Genomic DNA, 27,157 nt, shown 5'->3' with positions numbered 1-27,157 from the left:
GACGAAAGTCATATTACAGTTCGTAGAAACATGTCAAACTAAGTATAGAATCAATCTTTAGGATTTTTTTATCATAAACCTTCAATAATGTTCCAACCGGAGAATTCCTTTGTCTTCAGAAATGCAGTGGAACACAAGCTACCTCATGTGAATGCTCGTGACCAGCTCATGGCACTCTGCCAGACCTCTGACTCAATCCCCTCATTCCCCCCTCCTTTATAGTAGATGCATCAAACAAGGTTCTAAAGACTGTGGACATCTAGTGGAAGCCTTAGGAAGTGCAATATGACCCCATTTCCACTGTATCTTGGATAGGCAAAGAGTTGAAACACTACAAACCTTAGATTTCCCCCTTCCTGGTTGGATTTTTTCACAGGTTTTTGCCTGCCATATAAGTTCTGTTATACTCACAGACATCATTCAAACAGTTTTAGAAACGTCAGTGTTTTCTATCCAAATTTACTAATTATATGCATATTCTAGCTTTTAGGACAGAGTAGCAGGCAGTTTACTCTGGGCACCTTTTTATCCAAGCTACTCAATACTGCCCCCCCGTCCCAAAGAAGTTAACTTCTCTAGGGTAGGGGGCAGCATTCGGAATTTTGGATGAAATGCATGCCCAAATTAAACTGCCTGCTTCTCGGGCCCAGAAGATATGAATATAACTGGTAGATTTGGATAGAAAACACTCTGACGTTTCCAAAACTGTTAAAATAGTGTCTGAGTATAACAGAACTGATTTGGCAGGCGAAAACCTGAGAAAAATCCATTCAGGAAGTATTTTTGTTTTTTGTTTTGTAGTTTTCTATTCAATGCCATTACAGTATCCATTGACTTAGGACTCAAATTGCAGTTTCTATGCCTTCCACTAGATGTCAACAGTCTTTAGAAATTGTTTCAGGATTGGATTCTGAAAAATGAGGAAGAGCAGTCTGAATGAGTGGACCCTAAAGTGTCACAGAGCTTTTTCATGCGCGAGACCGAGAGAGTGCGTTTCTTGTTTACCTTTTAAATTGACGACGTTATTGTCCGGTTGAAATATTATCGATTATTTAGGCTAAAACAACCTGAGGATTGAATATAAACATCGTTTCTATGAACTTTACGGATACAAGTTGGATTTTTTTGTCTGCCTGTTTTGACTGCGTTTGAGCCTGTGGATTATTGACGAAAACGCGAACAAAACGGAGGTTTTTGGATATAAAGAGACTTTATCGAACAAAAGGAACATTTATGGAGTAAATGAATGTCTGCTGAGTGCAACCATATGAAGATCATCAAAGGTAAGGGATTAATTTTATCTCTATTTCTGACTTGTGTAACTGTTCTACTTGGCTGGTTACTGTTTGTAATGATTTGTCTAGTGGGCTATGTTCTCAAATAATCGTAAGGTATGCTTTCGCCGTAAAGCATTTTTTTGCGCCGTAAATCTTACACCGTGGTTGGATTCACAAGAAGTTAATCTTTAAACGTATGTAAAATATGTTTTGTTTTCTGAATTTTTATAATGAGTATTTCTGTATTTGAATTTGGCACCCAGCAGTTTCACTGGCTGTTGAAGGGGTGGGAGACTAACGTCAAACGTACCCAAGAGAGGTTAAGGAGAAGTTTATCCAAAGTTCCATGAATAACACATGTATTTTCATCAACATTTATAATGAGTATTTCTGTAAATTGATGTGGCTCTCTGCAAAATCACCGGATGTTTTGGAGCAAAACATTACTGAACATAACACGCCAATGTAAACTGAGATTTTTGGACATAAATATGAACTTTATCAAAAAAAACATACATGTATTGTGTAACATGAAGTCCTATGAGTGTCATCTGATGAAGATTATCAAAGGTTAGTGATTCATTTTATCTCTATTTATGCTTTTTGTGACTCCTCTCTTTGGCTGGAAAAATGCTGTGTTTTTCTGTGGCTATGTACTGACCTAACATAATAGTTTTCGTTATAAAGCCTTTTTGAAATCTGGCACGTTGGCTGGATTCACAACAAGTGTAGCTTTAATTTGGTGTATTGCATGTGTAATTTCATGAAAGTTTAATTTTTATAGTAATTTATTTGAATTTGGCGCTCTGCAATTTCACTGGATGTTGGCCATGCGGGACGCTAGCGTCCCAGAAGCGCAGAAGGGTAGGCCTATAGAATTTGGAACTGGTAACTGAATCGGCAGAAGAGCTCGCTCAGTGAGAGTCTGTACTCTGGTAATACAAGTCAGGGCTGATGTCTTGTATGTGATTTATTGGGTGTCAAAGATACCGCTTACCGTTTTTGGAGACTTCTTTGTTCCTCAAGTGAGGTGGAATGTAACGCCCTAGGAACAGTGGGAAATGTTAGGACTATCAGTTTTCACATTGAGAAACAAATAGTATGGTAAAGCCATCAATGAAGATCGAGCTACACTAAATGCAAATTATTGTGCTGTTAATACTTACTGCCTGTGCCTCCTCCCTGTCCGTCAGAGTTCAAGTCTAGGCCAGCAAGCTGAAAACACAAAAATACTGTTGGAGTGCATCAAGTGATTTTACCACAAACATGGTCAAATACAACCAAGGGGTGAATTAACGCTTCCAAATCTGATGGCGCAAAGTGCCAAAAGTCTGATCCTAGCACTGATTGGACAGGTTCAAGTTCAGTATGAAGGATAGCCTGTACAGTGCATTCGGAAAGAATTCAGAGCCCTTACCCGGTTCCACATTTTGTTAGGTTACAGCCTTATTCTAAAATTGATTAAATTCCCCCCCCCCTCAATCTACACACAATACCCCATAATAACAAAGGAAAAACAAAAAAAAACAGAAATATCACATTTACATAAGTATGCAGACCCTTTACTCAGAACTTTGTTGAAGCACCAATGGCAGCCTTGAGTCTTCTTGGCACACCTGTATTTGGAGAGTTCCTCCCATTCTCCTCTGCAGATCCTCTCAACTCTGTCGGGTTGTATGGGGAATGTCGCTGCACAGCTATTTTCAGGTCTCTCCTGAGATGTTGGATCTGGTTCAAGTCCAGGCTCTGGCTGGGCCATTCAAGGACATTCAGGAGACTTTTCACAAAGCCATTCTTGCATTGTCTTGGCTGTGTGCTAAGGGTTGTTGTCCTGTTGGAAGGGAAACCGTCGCCCCAGTCTGAGGTCCTGAGCACTCTGGAGGAGGTTGTCATCAAGGCTCTCTCTGTACTTTGCTCTGTTCATCTTTCCCTCGTTCCTGACTAGTCTCCCAGTCCCTGCCGTTGAAAAACATCCCAACAACATGATACTGCCACCCCGCTTCACCGTAGTCATGGTATTGGCTAGGTGATGAGTTGTGCCTGGTTTCCTCCAAACGTGATGCTTGGCACTCAGGCCAAAGAGTTCAATCATGGTTTCATTAGACCAGAGAATCTTGTTTCTCATGGTCTGAGAGTTCTTTTAGGTGCCTTTTGGCAAACTCCAAGCAGGCTGTCATGTGCCTTTTACTGAGGAGTTGGTTCTGTCTGGTCACTACCGTAAAGGCCTAATTGGTGGAGTGCTGCAGAGATGGTTGTGTCCTTCTGGAAGGTTCCCCCCATCTCCACAGAAGTACTCTGGAGCTCTGTCAGTGACCATCAGGTTCTGGGTCATGGGCCCTTCTCCCTTAATTGTTCAGTTTGGCCGGGCAGCGAGCTCTAGGAAGAGTCTTGTTGGTTCCAACCCTCTTCTATTATAAGAAGGGAGGCTACTGTGTTCTTGGGGACCTTCAAAGCTGCAGACATTTTTTGGTACCCTTCCCCAGAACTGTGCCTCGACACAATCCTGTCTCAGAGCTCTAGAGACAATTCCTTCAACCGCATGGCTTGGTATTTGCTCTGACATCCACTGTCAACTGTGGGACCTTATATACAGGCGTGCGCCTTTCCAAAACAGGTCCAATCAATTGAATTTTCCACAGGTGGACTCCAAGTTCAAGAGACATCAAGGATGATAAATGGAAACAGGGTGCATCCATGCTCAATTTCAAGTCTCATAGCAAAGAGTCGAAATACTTATGTAAATCAGCAATTTTTAATGAATTTGCAAAAATGTCTACAAACCTTTCCTTGCTTTGTCATTATGGGGTATTGATGGGGGGGAAAGTATTGAATCCATTTTAGATAAGTCTAAAATAAAATGTGGAAAAAGCGAAGGGGTCTGAATACTTTCCGAATGCACTGTATACTAAGTCAATGAATCGAATGTTTACATTACTGAAGTGATTCTGTGTGTGGGGAAAGTTCAAAGTTACAGCTCTTGGCTTACATGACCAAATTGTTTTCGCGTGTGCACCATTGTGCGTATGTTAATTTTGTCTATCCCCACCAGACACTTTTATGACACAAACCAACTATATTAATTTGGGGACAGGTCGAAACACACATGAAACATGCATTGGCTATTTACCTAGCTTGCTGTTGCTAGCAAATTTGTCCTTGGATATAAACATTTACGGATCAAGCTTAAATTGGCCTTTAGTCTAGGCCGCCGCAATGGATTAGTTCACTGAGATGGGCACATGCATGCATACATACGGGTTACTGCTCGACTAAAACAACCTTGGTCGACCAACAACGACCAAACAATCGACTAATTGGGGTCAGCCCTATTCCCCGTTCATCTTTCTTCAGTTGATTTTATCAGCAGTTGGCAACCAACTAAGACGCATTACCAAGTTCTATTTTAGCGCCTAGCTACACAGACGCACAGAATGCTACAGGTTTGGTCAGCATGTTAACTTCTTATGGCTGCAGGGGCAGTATTGAGTAGCTTGAATGAAAAGGTGCCCAGAGTAAACTGCCTGCTCCTCAGTCCCAGTTGCAAATATATGCATATTATTATTAGTATTGGATAGAAAACACTCTGAAGTTTCTAAACCTGTTTGAATGATGTCTGTGAGTATAACAGAACTCATATGGCAGGCAAAAACCTGAGAAAAAATCCAACCAGGAAGGGGGAAATCTGAGGTTTGTAGGTATTCAACTCATCGCCTATTGAGTATACAGTGGGATATGGGTCATTTTGCACTTCCTAAGGCTTCCACTAGATGTCAACAGTCTTTAGAACCCCGTCTGCTGCCTCTATTGTGAAGGGAGGCCGAATGAGAGGGGATTGAGTAAGGTCTACCATGACCTGAACATGCGCTGACCATGCGCGTTCATGTGAGAGCGAGCTCTGTTCCATCGCACTTCTGAAGACAAAGGAATTATCCGGTTGGAATATTATTGAAGATTTATGTTAAAAACATCCTAAAGATTGATTCAATACATCGGTTGACATGTTTCTACTAACTGTTACGGAACTTTTGACATTTCGTCTGCTTTTGGTGAACGCGCTTCATGACTTTGGATTTGTTTACCAAACGCGCTAATAAAAGTAGCTATTTGGACATAAATGATGGACATTACAGAACAAATTAAACATTTGTGGAACAGATTCCTGGGAGTGCATTCTGATGAGGATCATCAAAGGTAAGTGAATATTTATAATGTTATTTCTGACTTCTGTTGACTGCACAATATGGCGGATATATTTTTGGCTTGATTGGGCTCGGAGCGCCGACCTCAGATTATTGCATGGTTTGCTTTTTTGAAATCTGAAACAGCAGTTGCATTAACTTCTTTGTGATAGGGGGCAGCATTTTCACTTTTGGATGAATTGCGTGCCCATAGTGAACTGCCTCCTACTCTGTCCCAGATGCTAATATATGCATATTATTATACTATATCCGCCATATTTATATACTATTGGATATAAAACACTCAGAAGTTTCTTAAACTGTTTGAATGATGTCTGTGAGTATAACAGAACTCATATGGCAGGCAAAAACCTGAGAAATATTCCAAACAGGAAGTGAGAATTCTGAGGCTGGTCGATGTTCAACTCATCGCCTATTCAATTCCCTGTAAAATATGGATCTGTTTGCACTTCCTACACCTTCCACTAGATGTCAACAGTCTGTAGAATGTGGAATGAAGCCTCTACTGTGATGTTGAGCCGGATGGAAGGTGTTTCAGTCATTGGTCTGGCAGAATGCCAGTTCCTGGTCATGTGCGTTCCAAACGATATCCTCTTGCTTTCCATAACTTCTAGAGACACAAAGGAATTCTCCGGTTGGAACGTTATTGAATAGTTATGATAACAACATCCTGAAGATTGATTCTCTACTTAGTTTGACCAGTTTATTCCACCTGTTATATAACTTTTTGAAGTTTTCGTCCGAGTTCGCCTGCATCTGCACGAGCGTTTGGACATGTGCACTAAACATGCTAGCAAAAGTAGCTAATTAGACATAAGTAATGGACATTATCGAACAAAACAACGATTTATTGTGGAACTAGGATTCCTGGGAGTGCATTCTGATGAAGATCATCAAAGGTAAGGGAATATTTATGATGTAATTTCGTATTTCTGTTGACATGGCGGAGAAATGTTGTTTTATCTGAGCGCCGTCTCAGATTATTGCATGGTGTGCTTTTTCCGTAAAGTGTTTTTGAAATCTGACAGCAGTTGCATTAAGAACAAGTGTATCTTTAATTCTATGTAAAACATGCATCTTTCATCAAAGTTTATGATGAGTATTTCTGTTTCTCCAGATATTTTGGAGGCATTTCTGAACATGGCGCCAATGTAAACCGAGATTTGTGGATATAAATATGCACATTATCGAACAAAACATAAATGTATTGTGTAACATGATGTCCTATGAGTGTCATCTGATGAAGATCATCAAAGGTTAGTGATTAATTTTATCTCTATTTCTGCTTTTTGCGACTCCTCTCTTTGGCTGGAAAAATGGCTGTTTTTCTGTGGCTATGTACTGAGCTAACAATCTTTTGGTGTGCTTTCGCCGTAAATCCTTTTTGAAATCAGACATGTTGGCTGGATTCACAACATGTGTAGCTTTAATTTGGTGTCTTTCATGTGTGATTTCATGAAAGATTGATTTTTATAGTAATATATTTGATTTTGGCGCGCGACATTTTTTCTGGCTTTTGGCCAAGAAGGACGCTACCGTCCCACATATCCCAGAGAAGTTAAGGAGAAGTGGATCTAAAATTCCATGTATAACACTTGATCTTTGATCAACGTTTATTGTGAGTATTTCTTGAAATTGATGTGGCTCTCTGCAAAATCACCGGATGTTTTTGGAACTACTGAACATAACGCGCCAATGTATAGAGATTTTTTTATATAAATATGACCTTTACCGAACAAAACATACATGTATTGTGTAACATGAAGTCCTATGAGTGTCATCTGATGAAGATCATCAAAGTTGGTGATTAATTTTATCTCCATTTATGCTTTTTATGACTCCTGTTTTTGGCTGGGAAAATGGCTGTGTTTTTCTGTGATTTGGCGGACCTAACGTAATCGTTTGTGGTGCTTTCGCTGTAAAGCCTTTTTGAAATCGGACACTGTGGTGGGATTAACAACAAGAATACCTTTAAAATGGTATAAGATAGTTGTATGTTTGAGGAATTTTAATTATGATACTTCTGTTTGAATTTGGCGACCTGCACTTTCACTGGCTGTTGTCATATCGATCCCGTTGACAGGATTGCAGCCCTAAAAAGTTAAATGCTGACCAGACCACCCAAGTTTGTGCTGCAAAATAAATGTACACTAACACACTAGTCAATAATTTAACCCAAACTGCTTGCCAAGCGCTAAAACAGAAATTGGTTCTATTTTAGATGCTTTAGGCACTGTGAGTCCCACCTCTCCCATTTCCTCATTTGTTTTTAAGAACATAACGTGGGTGATTGGAAGATGAACTAGGTACACACTCCAGTCGGTGGCGGTAATGCACCTTAAAGTTTGCGTCCAACCGCCATATAAAGTCCACAGAAAAACAAACTAGGTGTCTCCTTTATATTTATGGATAAATTGTCAGAGTAGGGAACACATGGTTTCGTATGACCCAACATGGGTCAAGATTCTACAAAGATCCAGCTAAAAAAGGGCCATATGCATTCCAGCTAAAATAACAATCCAATGTTTTCCCACGGCAAATTAGCTAGCAACAGCACTCTAGCTAAATTTCCATCATTGTTTCATGTGCAATTTGACCTGTATCCCAAAGTAATATAGTTGGTTCAGTTGGTTTTGGTATTTTAACCTGCTTGCCATGAACGTGTCTGGTAGGGATAGACAAAAATCAACACTTGCACTGAACAGGTCATTGCATTTTGGTACACCAGAAGTACATTAAGTTGCAGAGGCAGTGCATATGTTGGATTTATCAAACGTTCACCTTCTTTACGTTTCTGTCAAGCCCTTTACACATACGGTTTAATGCATACGTTAGATAAATCCAACATACAAATAGAACGCACTGCAACATAATGCTGCAAGGCAAACGCAGCATTCCATTAGAAATTAATGTACTTCTGGTGTAACAATATGTAGTGACACTAAAGGTGTGATCAAGGCTTTACCGCCACAGTGAATTACGTGCAAAATGTCCAAGACTAACGCTTCCAACACACCGACAGTGTTATTGCATTTTGGTACACCAGAATTACATTCATTTCCGATTAAACGCTGCGTTTGCCTTGCAGCATTGCGTTGCAGAGGCAGTTGCAGTGCACAAGTTGGATTTATCGACCGTATGCGTCAAACTGTACGAGTAGGTGGCTTGACAGAAGCGGTGGCAGAAGGTGAATGTTTAACTTCTGCTGCATACAAATCCAGATGATGCTGTCGTTGTGATCGAAGCGTTATTCTGCTGACTAACGTTCTATCCAAACACGATTATACCGGTGAAGTAACGTTATATAGACCAGCATCCACATAACATGCATTAAAAGCAAGTTAACTAGCCATGTTTTACATAACTAAAACCCGATATTAACTCACTAGCTAGCCGATGGTAGGTTGGCTTTGTAAACGCAGTCTGGAGTAGGTTACTGTATTCACCTACAGTACTAGCGATTGTTATTTCCTGCGCCACGTTTCAAGACTCAGCAGTTACTTTTACCGGCCGGTAAAATTTCATCAATCCAACCAGCTAGCTAGCTAGCTAACGTAAACTAGCACGCTGAATTTATCTGAATATCAATTGTCAGCTAGGTAGTTAACTATGTTCTATGCTAACAAGTATTGGTTCTGTAGCTAGATAGCCAACATTAGCTAAGGCCTAACCAAGCCTGGATAAAATTGCCGTGAGATCAACTACGCAATCGATACCGACCTGTTACGTGTGGCCAACTGGCCTGGCTAATTACATATTAAACACTAAAATATGTATTTTCGACTGTCAGCTAGCTAACTACATTAATATACAGTTATTGATAGCAAGTGTTCACTATATGTAATCGTTGAGACAAATCATTTGCTAACTACCCAAGTCTTATCAAAACTGAATATTGCTAGGCAGCATTCGCCAACTCCGCCATCACCATACAGTTAATTTCACCGGCGACACACCAACCACCATTTTACCAGCCACATCCACGCAGTTAGCTAGCTAACATTAGCTTGGCTACGAACCACTTTAGCTTGGTAGCTTACGCTTCGCTAGCTGACGGGACGTTATTTTAGCTGTCCTAACTCCATATTTCCTAAGTTATAATTATATTAAATAAATTAAGTAAAACACTCACCTGCTGATCTAGACCGTGTTGATTATCGACGACCACATGACTCATAACTAAAGAGAATAAAGAGGATTATTTGTCAAGGGAAAGTATTTTCTTTGTTAGCACACTAGCTAGTTTCTTTGAAGATCACAAAATTCTTCCTAGATTCCAGTCCGTAATATGTTGCTAACTTTATGTCCTTTCAGTCAATAAAACAAGTGTATTGTGTAAATAAATGTTCCTTTCTGTCAGTTTTTATGTGGTTGCAAATTAAAGTATCCACTCGAGCTGTAACAGTAACCTTCCACTGGCTTCTCCGTGGTGGAATGAAGCTAAATTACGCGCACAGGTACCGCGAGATAACACTATTTTAGAACAGACATCGCGATGTTCCAAATTTTGTAAATTTCCGCGCGGAAATATTAATCTGCCTTCTTTTTGCTCAGGTGAAGTGCGTATGATAGTAAAGTAAATAATATTGCTAATAGCAAACATATTAAATCGTAGTAAACATCTATTATGATAGGACATAAGGAAAGGAAGCCGCGGCACTTTGGGTATTGCTTAATTGTCTGAAATGGCCTCTTCTCCTTGTATCAATCATCTGCAATTCAACACTGACCTGTAAGTGTTGGACAGGTTAAGCATACCATACTAAGTAGGTTCCACAAGGTAAAGCGTCAATACAGGACTAAGATCGAATCGTACTACACCGGCTCCGACGCTCCTCAAATGTGGCAGGGCTTGCAACCTGTTACAGACAACAAAGGGAAGCACAGCCGAGAGCTGGAGCCTACCAGATGAGCCAAATTACTTTTATGCTCGCTTCGAGGCAAGTAACACTGAAACATGCATGAGAGCATCAGCTGTTCCGGACAACTGTGTGATCACTAAGACCTTTATTTTATTTCTTTATTTAACTAGGTAAGTCAGTTTAAGAACACATTCTTATTTACAATGACGGCCTACTCCGGCCAAACCTGGACAACGCTGGCCTAATTGTGCGCAGCCCTATGGGACTCCCAATCACAGCTGGATGTGATACAGCCTGGATGCGAACCAGGTACTATAGTGATGCCTTTTGCACTGAGATGCAGTGCCTTAGACCGCTGCGCCACTTGGGAGCCCAGGTCAACATTCAGGACGTGTACTCCGAGCATGCGCTGACCAACTGGCAAGTGTCTTCACTGACACTTTCAACCTTTCCCTGTCTCAGTCTGTAATACCAACATGTTTCAAGCAGACCACCATAGTCCCTGTGCCCGAGACCACTAAGGTAACCTGCCGAAATCACCACAAACATACCACAAACATAGCCTCGTAAAACTGACTATCCTACCGATCCTTGACTTCGGCGATGTCATTTACAAAATAGCCTCCAACACTCTACTCAGCAAATTGGATGCAGTCTATCACAGTGCCATCCGTTTTGTCACCAAAGCCCCATATACTACTTACCACTGCGACCTGTATGCTCTCGTTTGCTGGCCCTCGCTTCATATTCGTCGCCAAACCCACTGGCTCCAGGTCATCTATAAGTCTTTGCTAGGTAAAGCCCCGCCTTATCTCAGCTCACTGGTCACCATAGCAGCACCCACCCGTAGCACGCGCTCCAGCAGGTATATTTCACTGGTCACCCCCAAAGCCAATTCCTCATTTGGCCGCCTTTCCTTCCAGTTCTCTGCTGCCAATGACTGGAACGAATTGCAAAAATCACTGAAGCTGGAGACTAATGTCTCCCTCACTAACTTTAAGCATCAGCTGTCAGAGCAGCTGACAGATCATTGCACCTGTACATAGCCCATCCAACTACCTCATCCCCATATTGTTATATATATATTTTTTGCTCCTTTGCACCCCAGTATCTCTACTTGCACATTCATCTTCTGCACATCTATCACTCCAGTGTTTAATTGCTACATTGTCATTACTTCGCCACTATGGCCTATTTATTGCATTACCTCCCTAATCTTACCTCATTTGCACACACTGTATATAGATTTTTTCTATTGTGTTATTGACTGTACGTTTGTTAATTCCATGTGTAACTCTGTGTTGTTGTTTGTGTCGCACTGCTTTGCTTTATCTTGGCCAGGTCGCAGTTGTAAATGAGAACTTGTTCTCAACTGGCCTACCTGGTTAAATAAATAAAACAAATAGACTGTTCTCTCTGCTACCGCACGGCAAGCGGTACCGGAGCGCCAAGTCTCGGTTCAAGAGGCTTCTAAACAGCTTCTACCTGCAAGCCATAAGACTACTGAACATCTAATCAAATGGATACCCAGACTATTTGCACTGCCCCCCTTTTACACTGCTGCTCCTCTCTGTTATTATCTATACATAAATCACTTTAATAACTCTACTCACATGTATATATTACCTCAATTACCTCGACTAACCGGTGCCCCCGCACATTGACTCTGTACTGGTACCCCCTGTATATAGCCTCGCTATTGTTATTTTGCTGCTGCTCTTAAATTATTTGTTACTTTTATTTATTTTCTTTATTTGGTATTTTTCTTAAAACTGCATTGTTGGTTAAGGGCTTGTAAGTAAGCATTTCACTGTAAGGTCTACACCTGTTGTATTCGCCGCATGTGACAAATGCAATTTGATTTGATTTCCCCCTTACCCTGCCAGGTCAGTACAGATAAGGAGAGGACGAAACACAACAAGAGGCTATTTTCTTACATGGCCTAATGCCTTCTTCAGACCCCTCTCTTGCTCTGCCACTCCCTTTCTATCTCTCTTCACCTCTTCCTTCCTCCCTTCTATCTTCTAGCTCAGTGATATAAGGAAAGAAGATAAGGAAAGGATCAAGGAAGCCATTTCACAGTACTGAGACACATCTCTGCCAGTGAGCCAGCCCAAGTAGGCCACAATCCAAGTCAGTCAGTTGGCAGGGGGTTGAGGAGACCAGCTGGAGCATATGTTGAGGCAGGGCCGGATCACCAAACGGACGGGGTTAGCCCCAGATACCATATAATAGAAAAATGTGTTGATTGCAGGAAATTAGCTTTAAAACATTTTCTCTGAGCCTCATGGCAAAATTTATAGAATAGCAGTACATTTGTTTTAAAATTGTGTAGAAAATGTCTAGAATAGTGTTATAAAACTGCACATTTTTCTCTCTGCACCATGGCAAAATGTGTTGAAATTCAGGAAGTTAGCTGATTTCCAGACAACAAAAGAGGCCGGTGCCCCGGGCCCCAAATGCGTTAGTCAGGCCCTGTGTTGAGGGGATCAGGTTAATCAGAGGTAATAGGCTGTGTGGCAGAGCTTGGCTGTGGAAGATTTGCATAATAGCAAGCCACAGACAGGGAGGAAGGGAAGCAGCAGGAGTTGGGAAGAAGAAATCATTGGCCGTGTTCCCTTAATCAGTCGTTGCATGCATCAACCAATGATTGCATGCCATGTCATTGACTGTGCAGTTGCGCACCAGATTGCTATACCATATGATGTGGTTAGCTGATGCGTAAAATACCTATCCAGGCATTGTAAGATTTGGCATGCATCAGCAACATCTGAGCAGGAGAAAGCAAACCTTGTCTGTCTCACAGGTCAATCCTCCAGACCAGGCATTTAGCCTACCTCTTTTTGGGAATGTCAACAACCTTATTTGACCTGGCAGTGAACTCAGTGTTTAAAAAAAAGTTCAAAAAGGGCAAAAAATGGGGAAATTGTGTACCGGTATGTGTGTAGATATTCATATTTTCTGAGGAGTGGAATATCACTCTTTGTTCTACTTTATGTTCTTTTTAGTACTACATTGATATTGATTACGATATTGTTGGGTTTAGTGCTTGCAAGTAAGGCATTTCACTGTACTTTTGTACATGACATTTAAACTTGAAAATGAGTATAATTACGGAGGTGAAAATGAATTAAATCGTGAAGTTACGTGATGAGACATCCCTGGATGCGTCCTGCTCTGTGAATTAGATTGCCCAGCAATGGAAGCTTTATCAAACACAAATATATGTCTGCTATAATGATCTGCTGCCATCTGCTGGGCAATCTAATTCACAGCAGCAAAAAAAAACACGTGCCTACTGTTCCCATCAGCCCCGCGGTATACTTCACCGGAAGAAATCGTCGGACTCTTCCTCTTTCCGTCATCGGAGTTTAGGTAGGGGAATGGCGATTTTATTCTCTTCACATAATCCGAGTTAAATCTTGTTTAAAATCCTATCATCCTCTCGAAAATGTCACTAGAACATATATAATAAACACTGCTAAGTATAGTCGTTTTATTATTTAAGAGACAAAATGTGATTATTTCGTTTTAATTCTTGGATGAGTGGTGTGTGTCTATGGGTGTGCAGTGACATGGCCTAACGTTTTGGTGTACTTTACAGTAGTTGGTCTTTAGCCGCTGGTAGCTCGATTTTCTGGTTCGGTGATTTGTTCAGACGTTCTGTATTTATCCACGACCGTAGAGCCGCCGTGCAGTTGCTGTAGAATAGTTCACATAATCGCTTTTACCCAGCGTTTATTTTTATGGTTTCTAGTTGGATGAACTTATAGCGTAGTGAGTGAGTTGGCGTCTGAAGTTTTATAGGTAGCTAACTAGTGTTAGCATACTAGGAAAATCCGCATGTTGGCTGGCTAGCAACCTTACAACTACATGCAAGTATATTGGCCATTTATTATATAAAATGTTCAGTTATCAATTCACCTTTCTTGCAGAACAGGATCACTACTTGATTTCAGAGTTCGTTGGTTAACTAGCTAGGTATATACTGTACATTTCTGAAGTAGCTAACTGCGGCAAGTGGCAGGTATTTGTAGAACAAATGTGTACCTACATAACGTTACACATTCATGAATGTGGCATAACTTGCTATTGCTAGTATATCTCTTGAACTGTAGAAATCTCTACTTTGATCCTGGCTCTAACAGAATACTCTACTTTTTTGTTTCCAGTCACGATGGGACGTGTTATCAGGGGACAGAGAAAAGGTGCCGGCTCCGTGTTCAAAGCCCACGTGAAGCACAGAAAAGGTGCCGCTAAACTCAGACACATTGACTTCGCAGAACGTCATGGTTACATCAAGGGAATCGTAAAGGTAAGCGCTCTCACAATAGCTTTTGCTGTTAAAATATACGTTTTCTACAAGGTCCAAAGTTGCGTTTGCCGTGCATTTTTAGGTAGTTTATTTTGTGTAACACCATCTGCTTTGGACCTGACCTTTGTCTCTCTCAGGACATTATCCACGACCCTGGCCGTGGTGCTCCCCTGGCCAAGGTGGCTTTCCGTGACCCCTACCGGTTCAAGAAGAGGACTGAGCTGTTCATTGCTGCTGAGGGCATCCACACCGGACAGTTCATCTACTGTGGCAAGAAAGGTAAGGAATGGAGATTGACACACACTTGGCAGCCTACGGGTTAACAACCCTGTGTCTAACACATTTTATGCTATGCTGGTTAGATGGCAGTTGTCATCTCTTTTAGGATCTAATCTCCAAATACAATGTGAATACCTGGTACCTTAATAAATGTTCCCTTCTCAGCTCAGCTGAACATTGGTAATGTTCTGCCCGTGGGCACCATGCCTGAGGGAACCATCATCTGCTGCCTGGAGGAGAAACCTGGCGACAGGGGCAAGCTGGCCAGGGCGTCTGGGAACTACGCCACAGTCATCTCCCACAACCCAGAGACCAAGAAGTCCAGAGTTAAGCTTCCCTCTGGCTCCAAGAAGGTCATTGCTTCTGCTAACAGAGCTGTCGTTGGTAAGAACACAGGATATGACATGTTTGCTATGTGAATGTTAGCTGATGCTTTCAGAAGATGTTTCCTGATTTAATGGGGAGAGGTGGATGTATGACCTACATTTTGATCTTTGCCAGTGATGCTTTGAAAGTCAGTGGAATGTCGTTTTGATGTACCTTCTGTAGATCGTTTCTCATAAACTGGGTCCAATGTCAAGTTGACTACCTTCTCTTGGATCCTTGAAATGTAAGGAATCTGCTCTGATTTCCAGCTGCACTGTATGCAGTATTTTGGATCGATTTGATGACTAGTCGTTTGTTTGCAGATGGTTAAGCTAGAGACCAGAAACTTAAGCGGCTACAATTCTGATTTGTTGTTCAGAATACAGGTCTGCTACAAGTCATCGCTGGTGACATGGTTGCTTTCTGAGCATATTGGCTGGGTAGGAATCCTGTCCAACTGCTTAATGGTTCTCTCCTCTGGGCATCAGGTGTGGTTGCCGGAGGTGGACGTATTGACAAGCCCATCCTGAAGGCCGGTCGTGCCTACCACAAGTACAAGGCCAAGAGGAACTCCTGGCCACGTGTCCGTGGTGTGGCCATGAACGTAAGTGGACATTATATCTTCTGCATATTTATTTTTGGCTAGGTTCAGGTATTTTCATCCATCACTATGTTTAAGAATCTTATGTTCTACCTCAATCTCTGGAAAAATAATTATCTTCTCTGCACCTGATGTTTGTAAATGGCCCTTTGCTGACATGTTTCTTCCCTCTTTCTAGCCTGTTGAACATCCCTTCGGTGGTGGTAACCACCAGCATATTGGAAAACCCTCAACTATCAGGAGGGATGCACCCGCTGGTCGCAAGGTCGGTCTCATTGCTGCCCGTCGTACAGGCAGACTGCGTGGAACAAAGACAGTCACGGAGAAGGAGAACTAACTCCCTTTACAATAAAATGTTCCAAGGAAGCTGACCAATGACTCCTTTTGTAGCGTCAGTGTTTGTAACCATGGAGTTGGAAACGAGGACATTTCGCAGCACTCATCTAGCAGTGAGGGTTACATTTTATAGAAGTGTAGTAGATTTGAGTGTGCGGTTGATGGGGCCGGATCACCATAATTCGTCTGCTTAATGGCATTTATCCAAAGCACACATTTTGCAAATTGTTTTTCCCAACAATGAATTAAGACTAGTGCAGTTAGACATGGTTAAAATAAGGGGAGCTTACTCATGTAGACCTCGATTGTGGTATCACAAGGTCCGATCTAGTACGCTGCATTTTATAAGCCCAAGTTCAATACACTGCAAAGCATGAAAGATCCTGCATGTCCTCAAGCTGCCTATAGGTATTGGCCATTTAGTTTTAGGCATGTCCTGAGCACCCAGAAAGTAATTTTTCAATGTGCATCAAGTATTTGCATATATACAAAAGACAGTCAATATTCCATGTTCTTTATCTGCTACGGGCAATGCTTTTTTATTTTATATTTCTGTGCACAAAACCTCTGAAAGTTCACATCGCGACTGTAGCTCCAGAATTCAACGTCACACCATGGCCAAAACAAAAGTCGGCAAACTGGGCGCAGAACTCTGTTCAGTCAATATCTCCATTAAAAATAACACGGACAAATGTTCCTCAAATCAAATATTTTTTTGTGTGAAATACAACAAAATAAATTCTATAAAATAAGAGCAAAATATTTAAATATAATACGGTGTGCAGAATATTTTCATTTGCAGGAGTATTTGACAAATCCAAAAAAATACATGTTAAACTTACCAATTAAATACAGTATTTACTGATGTTTAGCTCAAGTTGCAACATGACTAACCAGCCGATATCTTCTAACCCTACTGTGTTCCCATTCTCCCTGGAGGGAGAGGTCTCCGATGCTGCCGCCCGGTGAGCTCCATGAAAGAATGGTAGCGGTCGTTTAAGACTAGGCTCTACCAAAAAGAGACAGAAGCAAACCACACCGTCTAGTACACATCAGGTAGCCAGCAGAGCAAATCTGTTGCATGTTTTTAATTTTCTCAATTCCTATAGATAAACTAAACTGATTGCCGAATGTGAAGTTGGAGGATTTTAGCAATTGAAAAGCCACTTATTCTTACATTGGTTCAACAAGGGGTAGAAGAGCATTAATAAAGCCTAAAGGAAGTGTCCTCTAGGATTAAGGACGTCAGTTGGTATGATGACATTTTCCCTTGCGCTACGCTATTCTGGTGAGAAGCCATGCTAAATGTTACAGCATATTATCTATAGCTTCCGAAAGGATTGGATTAAATTACCAGAACAAAAATAAAAGGCAATGAGAGTTCCAGAACAATTTTGCATCACTTTTTCACATCAACCAAAACACAGTAAAAGTTCACCCAACCATTCCATGTCTCACACTAAAACCCCAGCACGTGAGTTGATTTGGCATGGGTCAAGAGGTTGTGTCCTCCTAAAGGTGAATGACCAGTAACTGATGTCAGACCAAATCGCACTGCTGTGCATGGGTGATAAAACAAAGAGTTCTCTTAAGCGTTTTATTTTTTTATCTCCCAACAGCAAACCTGACAAAGTTACGCTATTGCGGGGGATTAATTTTTTGAACAGTCAAAACATGAACATATTATGTACACCTTTCCGTCATGTAGACAAGCGCATCGTCAGGCCTGGGTCATTATGTTTATTACAACACTACCCCACTGCTGTCGACAGCAGCCAGGCCCCAGTCTGCAGGGCATAAGAACCCAGGGGAGAGCACCCCCCCAGACAGGCAGCACAGGAGCAGGCTGGAGGGGGAGAGACTCACAGGAGCCTGGGGAGGAGCTGTGAAGCCTGCCCTGCCGTGCCCTTGAGGCCCCAGAGAGAGAGTGTCCCGATCAGGAGGTCGGTCGACGAGAGGAAAGACAGCAGGACGATGGAGGCACAGCAGAGGGGAGGGCCGGTGTTACTCCTTAGGCGGAGCAGGGGCCACGGAGGGGACCTCCTCAGTGCTCTCCCAGTTGTCTTGTGCTTGTGGGCCTGTGCCGGGCGCAGGGCCTGGGACTGGAGCAGAGGAAGGGACAGGGCCGGGGCGCTGGGGGTTGTTCATGTGCTGGGCAGCTGGGCCTGTGTACGGCTGCCCGTGGGGGTGGTTGTTCTGCTGGGGAATGAGAAAACAATCCGTTTTTTTGTTAAACTACTGATGTGCGGTGGAACTTGATACAAAATGTCTGCCATAGGTTCTTCAATTGTTGAGAAGTCTCTGTTTACATGGATCCTTAAAAGTCTAAATATCATGCTGCTTCTACAATGTAGTGTGGGTGTGTACCTGCTGAAACTGTGTCGTAGTCCCTGGAGACGAATGAGGGTAGAGGGAGATGTCATCTGGAGGGGAGGTGTCCTGATCTTCAGGGGGTTCCTGGTCATCGGGCTCCTGGGAAATGAAGTCAAAGAATAGTTTTATTCCCAATGCATTTTTCTACCTAACACCAACATTCACACACAGCTCAAGTCTATGGACCCAATAGCAGACCAAAGAGTCTCTTAATATGCCTTTGCACTGGATGGGAACGTTGTCCTACTTTAGCCTATTTTAACTGAATGAGATGAAAGCGAGGCACACGCTGTGTAGGAGAGTGTGACAGCCTTGGATGTAATAATATCAACTGACAGAGGTATAAATAGAAGAGACTTTGTTATGTGAATGGGTGTTATTCTCCGCTAGCGAGCTTCTCCAGTGTGGTGGGAGACATGCTTAATGAGCTCATGTTTCTATATAACACCAACGGGACTGGGGCCAGAGCTGTTCTTATAATGTTGATATGGGCTAATTTGCTGGGTCTAATACTAGATGCAAATGCACTGGATCTGAGAAAAACTGAAGGATTTAAACACACTGTTTAAAGTTTGTTCGATCAATGATAGTTCTGTGGCGGTTAGGCCAGTGTTATCTTTAGACTAGCATCTTTGTGCTTGGATCAACTGGCCCTGTGTCTATCTTGATTCGGTCTGCTTATAAAAGACAAACTGACACACTACAACATCCAGCTGAACACATTACAACATGTGACCAGACAAACCAGGGATAGAGAACAGCTTGTGTGTTAGTCTAAGTGGGGTAGATTAGGGTTGATGATATAACAAACTTATTGTACTGGAAATGTGCCTGAAAACATGCACTCAATACTACTACAGACCCCTATTGTAATCCTACAATAACCTGTGGGTAAAGTAGGTGCTGCCTATCGTCAATTAAACTTGTGGTCCAAAGACATGCTTTTTCTAAACTAGTGATTCCATCTGTCCAAATGTATTATGGGTTACAATTCTAACTGTATGCAAGGCAAAGTTTCCGATAAAAACAATCAACATGGGCCTCCCGAGTGGCGCAGTGGTCTAAGGCTCTGCAATGCTAGCTGTGCCACTAGAGATTCTGGGTTAGAGTCCAGGCTCTGTCGTAGCCAGCTGCGCCTGGTAGACCCATGGGGCAGCGCACAATTGGCCCAGTGTCGTTCCGGGTTAGGGGAGGGGTTGGCCGGCAGGGATGTCCTTGTCCCATCGCGCACTAGCGACTCCTGTGGCGGGCCGGGCACAGTGCACGCTGACATGGTTGCCGGGTGTACGGTGTTTCCTCCGACACGTTGGTGCGGCTGTCTTCCGGGTTAAGAGGGCGTTGAGTTTCAGAGGACGCATGGCTCTCGACCTTCGCCTCTCCCAAGTCCGTACGGGAGTTGCATCGATGAGACAAGACTAACTACCAATTGGATACCACGAAATTGAGGAGAAAAAGGGGTTTAAAAAATGTATATATATTTAAAAAAAAAAATTCCAATCAACATTAAGACGTGAACTGTTCAATGAGTCCTTATATTAACACATGCCATTACATGGCTGACGCACAAACCACAGGTTGCCCCTATGTAGACCTAGTCTCAACACAAAAACAACATCACTTGAACACACAGTAAGTACACTACACATGTCATCAACACTAGGCTAGCACCTCATCCACTATAGCCAAGGCTAAGAGTTTTCGATCAGTTGTGTCATATGGCCAGTCACACCACAGGTTGAGTTTGCTTTGGGGAGGAGGAACAAACGGTTTCGATTGGATTACGTTGTTGTTACGTTGAGATGGAGAACCAATAAAACTTAAGGGAAGCCAGGAAGTCAGTGCTGCTTTAGGTAACCAATGGGACACTGCTACCGGACTGGAAAGAAGAAACGTTTGCTCTCTGTTTGCTGCTCATAGTTGGTGATGGTTCAACATTAGAATTGACCTGTTGGAGTTTGGCTCTATTAATTCTCTACTAGGATACATTTATCTCCAGTCTCTGTCTACGAACCTGGAGTTGGCTGCATTGTCAGTTACTGGATACTCAGAAAGGATTTTTTTGGTTGAATCATTTTCACCATCACTAACTTTCAAAATCACTTTTGGGAGCAGCACGCAAACAGCCGAGCAGACATCTCGTCACTGCCATCTGTTATTGTCCTGCTCCTATACTCCAGACTGTGTATGTGTTGTTACTGCCCAGGCTACTCTCCTCATGTCACTGTGCTAATGGACAGCAGTAACATCGCACTATATGGAACATCTAGAGAGAAGTCAGAGTGGAGGAGGAGAAGGGTGCCTGTGGCTGGGGTGGTTATATATGAGGGCTTACAGTGTGCTGCTGTCCTGTCCCTTCCCCTGGCAAAAGCTGCTGTGGCGAGGACGATTTCCGCATGGCAGCGTCTTCTTCAGACACCGCCTCACCGTGCTTCGTTAAGTGACACTAGTTTGAAATGGCATAATTGATATCATTGCATAATATATACAAGTGTCAATAAACGATGCTTTCAGGTGGATTTCTTCGTTTTTTAAAAAAGTTTTAAAGTAGCATATCATTTCTATCATATCGCTATTTATGATAAGGATCAATTAGGCTGAACATAATGTACACCGAGCTTCAGCAAATACAACTTTGTAACACAAATAAGTGAAATGACAGAAAAAAGTATTGTAATAATGTTAGCTTACAATATACTATGGGCGTATAAACTGGAAATAAAATGTGTCGAAAACTCAAAGCCCTACCTATAGTAAAAACATGTATAAATTCCAAAGATTACAAAAATACTTAAGAAATCATTTTTCAGCAGATAACAGTTTACTAATCCAAAATAACCTTTGCGCTAACTTGGAACTCTCAACTAGAGCTTTAAAAACATTCAGTTCCAGTAACACTTGAAAATACTTGAGACAGAGAAGAGTGAAAAAACAGATGGTTAGCGTCAACATGTTAACCATACAGCACATGACAAAGAAAATAGTATCGTTTATGTATTGCTGCATATTGAGGTCCCACATAATCAACACTGCTCTGTTTTACAAATTCATTAACACTATTATTACAACAGGCAAGCTCTGCGTCTCCACATTACATCATTTTAACTCTGTAGGTCAGAATGATGCATCCTTCAAAAAGACACCACTTTTTTGGAGGGACTTTCCAATACTGACCTTTCTCTACTTCAACTACTACCATTTCGGCCATGCATCCATGTTAGATACTACTGTATTACCTTTGTGTTGTGTGTGTGTGTGCATCATTTGGTGTGAGTCTTACCTCCTCAGGGCAGAGTTCACAGGCCTTGGCCAGGGTCATGCGTGCGGAGTGCGAGCGCTCCAGGAAGTATCCGTTGGAGGTCTCGTTGCTCTGGACTGGGGGAGACCAGTTGTTGTAGGTGTACTGAGGGTTCCCTGTGTAGGGCCTCCTTTCCAGCTCGTCACCTAGCCACTCCACTGCCCACGTCCACTTACGCTTCAGATCCCCGTTACTCTGCAGGACAGAGAAACACATACTATTACTAAGAGTGCTTATCAATTACCTTTTTCCTTCCATTGCAATTCTGAATCCTGAAAATATGATTTCATTTTTTTAAATAAAAACAATGATCAATGAAGGGTTATTTACAGAATTTTCTCTCTGCCTTAATTCGGCTTCATAAAATGACTCCTAGAATCAGACTAGGGATGGGCATTTGACATTCAATAAATTAATTAAGCCCTAATCTATGGGCAGGGGCGCAGCCATGGGTGGGTCTTGGTGGGCACAGGCCCACCCCACTGGGGAGCCTGGCCCAGCCACTGGGGAGCCAGGTCCAGCCAAACAAAAGGAGATTTCCCCACAAAGGGCTTTATTACAGACAGAAATATTCCTCTGTTTCTGGGCTCCCGAGTGGCACTGAGGTCTAAGGCACTGCATCTCAGTGGAAGAGGCGTCACTGCAGTCCCTGGTTCGAATCCAGGCTGCATCACATCCTGCTGTGATTGGGAGTCCCATAGGGCGGCGCACAATTGGCCCAGCGTCGTCCGGGTTTGGCCGGATAGGCTGTCATTGTAAATAAGAATTTGTTCTTAAATGACTTGCCTAGTTAAATAAAGGATACATTTATTTATTTTTAAATTCATCAGCTGTCCGGGTGGCTGGTCTCAGACGATCCAGTAGGTGAAGAAGCCAGATGTGGAGGTCCAGGGCTGGCGTGGTTACACGTGGTCTGAGGTTCTGAGGCCGGTTGGAAGTACTGTCAAATTCTCTAAAATGACGTTGGAGGCGGCTTATGGTAGAGAAATATACATTAATTTCTCTGGCAACAGCTTTGGTGGACATTCCTGTAGCAAACATGCCAATTGCACCCTCCCTCAAAACTTGAGATATCTGTGGCATTGTGTTGTGTGACAAAACTGCACATTTTAGAGTGGCCTTTTATTGTCCCCCAGCACAAGGTGCACCTGTGTATTGATCATGCTGTTTAATCAGCTTCTTGACAATCCATCCACCTGACAGGGTTGGTATATCTTGGCAAAGGAGAAATGCTCACTAACAAGGATGTAAAGAAATTTGTGAGAAATAAGCTTTTTGTGTGTATGGAACATTTCTGGGATCTTTTACTTCAGCTCATGAAACATGCGACCAACACTTCACATGTTGCTTTCATATTTTTGTTTAGTATAGAACACAAGGCCTGTATTTTTAGAATACAAGTCCCGCAATAAAAAAATATAATTTAAATAATCACATTTATCTATAGGCCTATGCCAACAATGCCTAATTTGTCTAACCATTACAGATAAATCGTAATTGCTCAATTACCCCATATATACACAGTGTACAAAACATTAGAAACACCTGCTCTTTCCATGACATGGACTGTCCAGGGGAAAGCCATGAGCCCACCTCTTAAAACCACTTCAATAATGAATGTAGATGGGGGGAGGAGACAATTTTAAACCTTGAGACAATTGAGACGTGGATTGTGTATGTGTGCCATTCAGAGGGTGAATGGACAAGACAAAATATTTATGTGCTTTTGAACGGGATATGGTAGTAGTAGCCAGGCGCACCGGTTTCAGTGTGTCAAGAACTGCACCGCTGCTGGGTTTTTCACGCTCAACAGTTTCCTGTGTGTATTAATAATGTTCCACCCAAAGGACATCCAGCAAACTTGACAACTGTGGGAGGCATTGGAGTCAACGTGGGCCAACATCCCTATGGAATGCTCGACACCTTGTAGTCCATGTCCTGACAAATTGAGACTGTTCTGAGGGCGAAAGAGGGTGCAACTCAATATTAGGAAGGTGTTCCTAATGTTTTGTACACTCAGTGAATATTCAGTCAATAAATAAGCAAGTGCCATTTAAAGATACACTATGCAGAATTCGCTCCGCCATTTCCTGGTTGTTAAAATTAGAATAGTTAGCCTAATTTGAGTTTGTGAGACAAAACAAGCAAGTATAGTGTATCAAAATGTTTACTTATTAAGTATTCAACCCCTTTGCTATGGCAAATCTAAATATGTTCAAGAGTACAAATTTGCTTAACAAGTCACAATAAGTTGTGACTTGTCACAATAAGTTGCATGGACTCACTGTGTGCAATAATAGGGTTTAACATAATTTTTTAATGACTACCTCATTTTTGTACCCCATTCATTCAGTGATCTGTAAGGTCCCTCAGTCGAGCAGTGAATTTCAAACACATACTCAACCACAAAGACAAGAGGTTTTCCAATGCCTTACAAAGAAGGGCACCTATTGGTAGATGGGTAAAAAAATAAAAAGCAGCCACTGAATATGCCTTTGAGCATGGTAAAGTTATTAACTACACTTTGGATGGTGTATTAATACACCCAGTCACTACAAAGATACAGGCATCCTTCCCAACTCAGTGGTCGTAGAGGAAGGAAACTGCTCATGGATTTCACCATAAGGCCAATGGGGACTTTAAAACAGTTAGAGTTTAATTACTGTGAAATTAGAAAACTGAGGATGGATCAACACCATTGTAGTTACCCCACAACAGTAATCTCATTGACAGAGTGAAAAGAAGGAACCCTGTGCAGAACAAAAATATTCCAAAACATGCATCCTGTTTACAACAAGGCACTAAAGCAATACTGCAAAAAATTAAACTTTTTGTCCTTACAAAGTGTTATGTTTGGGACAAATCCAATAAGATATTACTGAGTACCACTCTCCATATTTTCAAGCATAGCAGTGGCTGCATCATGTTATGGGTATGCTTGTAATCGTTAAGGACTGGGGAGTTTTTCAGAATAAAAAAAGAAATGGAATGGAGCTAAGCACAGGCAAAATCCTAGAGGAAAACCTCCTTCAGTCTACTTTCCACCAGACACTGGGAGATGAATTCAACTTTCAGCAGGACAATAACCTAAAACACGAGAGCAAATCTACACTGAAGTTGCTTACCAAGAAGACAGTAAATGTTCCTGAGTGGCCAAGTTACAGCTTTGACTTAATCTATGGCATGGCCTGAAAATGGTCAACAACCAATTTGACAGAGCTTGAAGAATTTTATAATAATAATAATAATAATAATAATAATAGACAAATGTTGCACAATCCAGGTGTGGAAAGGTTTTAGAGATTTACCCAGAATGACTCATGGCTATAATTGCTGCCAAGGTATTGACTCAAGGGTGTGAATACTTATGTAAATTAGATATTTCTGTATTTCACTATCAATACATTTGAAAACATTTCTAAAAACATGTTTTCAGTGTCATTATGCAGTATTGTGTATAGATGGGTGAGAATGTCAATTTTTTATTATTTTGAATTCAGGCTGTAACAAAATGTGGAATAAGTCAAGGGGTATAAATTACTTCTGAATGCACTATATTAAAACAAAAAAACATGTAATATAACAGAATATTTTTCCAAATGAAAAAAGTTGCCAGTGCAAAGTGATACACATCTCGCATCTGTAACTGTTATTCTCAAACAGTGATCATTTGAAAACGGGCTCAATTTGGCGAGTAATTTTTTTTTTCTTCAGGGTTACATATACAGACGTTCAACTTAGTACATTCTGCCCGTTCTTTGGAATTTTCGAAAATGGATGAACAATTCCACATTTCCACAGAACACTGCATGGTGATCAATTACGGCCGCAACATCGGTTTGGTGAGCTATGCTTAATGATTCTGATGAAAATATGCTCTTTGTCTTAATAAACTAATGTTTTTGCATATTTTCAGTGTGGAACCTGTCTATGTATGGGGGGGTTATAGCCTAGGCTAACCAATTATATACTAGCAGTTCGCAAAGTAGCCTAAGCGGAAAATAGACGGGACGCAATTATTCCAAAACTGCTGCATGTTATTGGAACACATTTTCCTACTTCAACCAGTCCATTTTGAATTTGTGATAAAGCTGTAGTCATTTGGCAAGGAATGTAGCTTGTGTATCCCATCAGTTAGATATGTTTTTATAGGCATTTATTTCTGTAAGCCTAACAGGAGCTTGGGTGTGCACTCAGCGTGCGTGTGTGTGTGTGTGTGTGTGTGTGTGTGTGTGTGTGTGTGTGTGTGTGTGTGTGTGTGTGTGTGTGTGTGTAGGGAGCAGTCGGAACGCAATTGAGTGAATGACACACTGAGGGGAAAGGGACTTTAGGGAGAAAAATTGTGCAATGCTTGGCTTGGTTTCTTTTTTGTTATGCCCTGCAAATGCACAAATGGAACACTAGAGTCAAAGCAAATTAATGTTGTCTTCAAGACAAAATTTAATTTGCCAATTCGGGCAGCCACAATGCACATTCCACAAAATAGTTTGTGTTTAAAACATTTAGGTCTTTGGTTAAAGATGGAGCTTTGAAGTCGGTTCGAGTACTAGATTACTCATGCCCATCCCTAATTCAGATGGTAGCATAGTGTAGTTGTGTCTCTTATACCTGTAGTATCTGGTAGGCCACAGAGCAGTTGCTGAAGAGGGCTACCATGCACTTGATACACTGGTAGGCCCGTTTCTGGTAGTGGTTCTTGGAGCGCTGGATGGTGTCAAATAGGCCATCCCTGTCATCTGGTATACCCTTCAGCACGTTGTGGATCCTACACAACCAAGCAGGGAGAGAAAAAACAGAACAGGGATGATGATGTTGGCACAACAGAAAATCAACCAGAGACGAAAATCCAACCAGGGAAACCAGCCATTCCTAGAGGGCCACAGGGTGTGCCATTTTTTTGTCCCAGCCCAGCACTAAGCAGTCTGATGAGTTGAATCAGATGTGTTGACATTAGAGCTGTCAAACAATTAAAATAATTTAAAATCGAGGTAATGGTATTAGTTAATCACGAATTTGGAATTTGCTCAAATTTGGCCCTAGATAAAGATCTATTCTATTTTAAAAGCAGTGCATTGAATTACAGGCAAACTATGCTTTGATTGTAATGGATGGAAACACAAAATTATGTGTTAATAGCATTTTTAACATAAACACCAAAAAAAGTCACTAACATACAATGCTCCCAATGTTTAAGTAGGCCTACTCCCTCTTATCAATGCACACACACACTCCCTCTTATCAATGCACAGACACA

General features: G+C 41.8%; 3 protein-coding genes across 12 annotated transcripts in view; 1 reads left to right on the top strand and 2 right to left on the bottom strand.

Moving 5' to 3' along the window:
• Positions 1-9,910, bottom strand: part of ddx3xa (DEAD-box helicase 3 X-linked a) — a 29,210-nt gene extending 19,300 nt beyond the window's left edge. For all 5 annotated transcript variants that reach the window (XM_039014831.1, XM_039014833.1, XM_039014832.1 and 2 more), the window contains exons 1-3: positions 9,609-9,910; positions 2,444-2,492; positions 2,275-2,322 (exon numbers count right to left, since the gene is read on the bottom strand). In XM_039014831.1, coding sequence (XP_038870759.1) covers positions 2,275-2,322; positions 2,444-2,492; positions 9,609-9,653 — 142 coding nt within the window. In that variant the 5' untranslated portion in view covers positions 9,654-9,910. The remainder of the gene's footprint in view (positions 1-2,274; positions 2,323-2,443; positions 2,493-9,608) is intronic.
• Positions 9,911-14,474: 4,564 nt separating this feature from the next.
• On the top strand, positions 14,475-16,277 carry LOC120064329 (60S ribosomal protein L8-like). The gene is made up of 5 exons (XM_039014830.1): positions 14,475-14,653; positions 14,791-14,932; positions 15,098-15,316; positions 15,787-15,902; positions 16,078-16,277. Exons 1-5 carry the CDS (start codon positions 14,516-14,518, stop codon positions 16,234-16,236), a joined length of 774 nt encoding a protein of 257 aa, XP_038870758.1. The 5' UTR covers positions 14,475-14,515; the 3' UTR covers positions 16,237-16,277.
• A 462-nt stretch (positions 16,278-16,739) lies between these two features.
• The window catches only part of LOC120064328 (probable ubiquitin carboxyl-terminal hydrolase FAF-X), an 88,744-nt gene continuing 78,326 nt past the window's right edge, over positions 16,740-27,157 (bottom strand). For 2 of the 6 annotated variants that reach the window (XM_039014824.1, XM_039014826.1), the window contains 5 exons: positions 26,512-26,668; positions 21,886-22,098; positions 20,941-21,051; positions 18,603-18,707; positions 16,740-18,434 (listed from right to left, as the gene is read on the bottom strand). In XM_039014824.1, coding sequence (XP_038870752.1) covers positions 18,240-18,434; positions 18,603-18,707; positions 20,941-21,051; positions 21,886-22,098; positions 26,512-26,668 — 781 coding nt within the window. In that variant the 3' untranslated portion in view covers positions 16,740-18,239. The remainder of the gene's footprint in view (positions 18,435-18,602; positions 18,708-20,940; positions 21,052-21,885; positions 22,099-26,511; positions 26,669-27,157) is intronic. The other 4 variants (XM_039014828.1, XM_039014829.1, XM_039014825.1 and 1 more) reach the window with 3 other exon arrangements.

The sequence above is a fragment of the Salvelinus namaycush genome, chromosome 19, assembly GCF_016432855.1.
Source record: "Salvelinus namaycush isolate Seneca chromosome 19, SaNama_1.0, whole genome shotgun sequence".
Classification (NCBI taxonomy): Eukaryota; Metazoa; Chordata; class Actinopteri; order Salmoniformes; family Salmonidae; genus Salvelinus; species Salvelinus namaycush.
The sequence above is the reverse complement of the archived record's forward strand: the minus strand, read 5'-3'. Positions and strand labels throughout refer to the sequence as shown.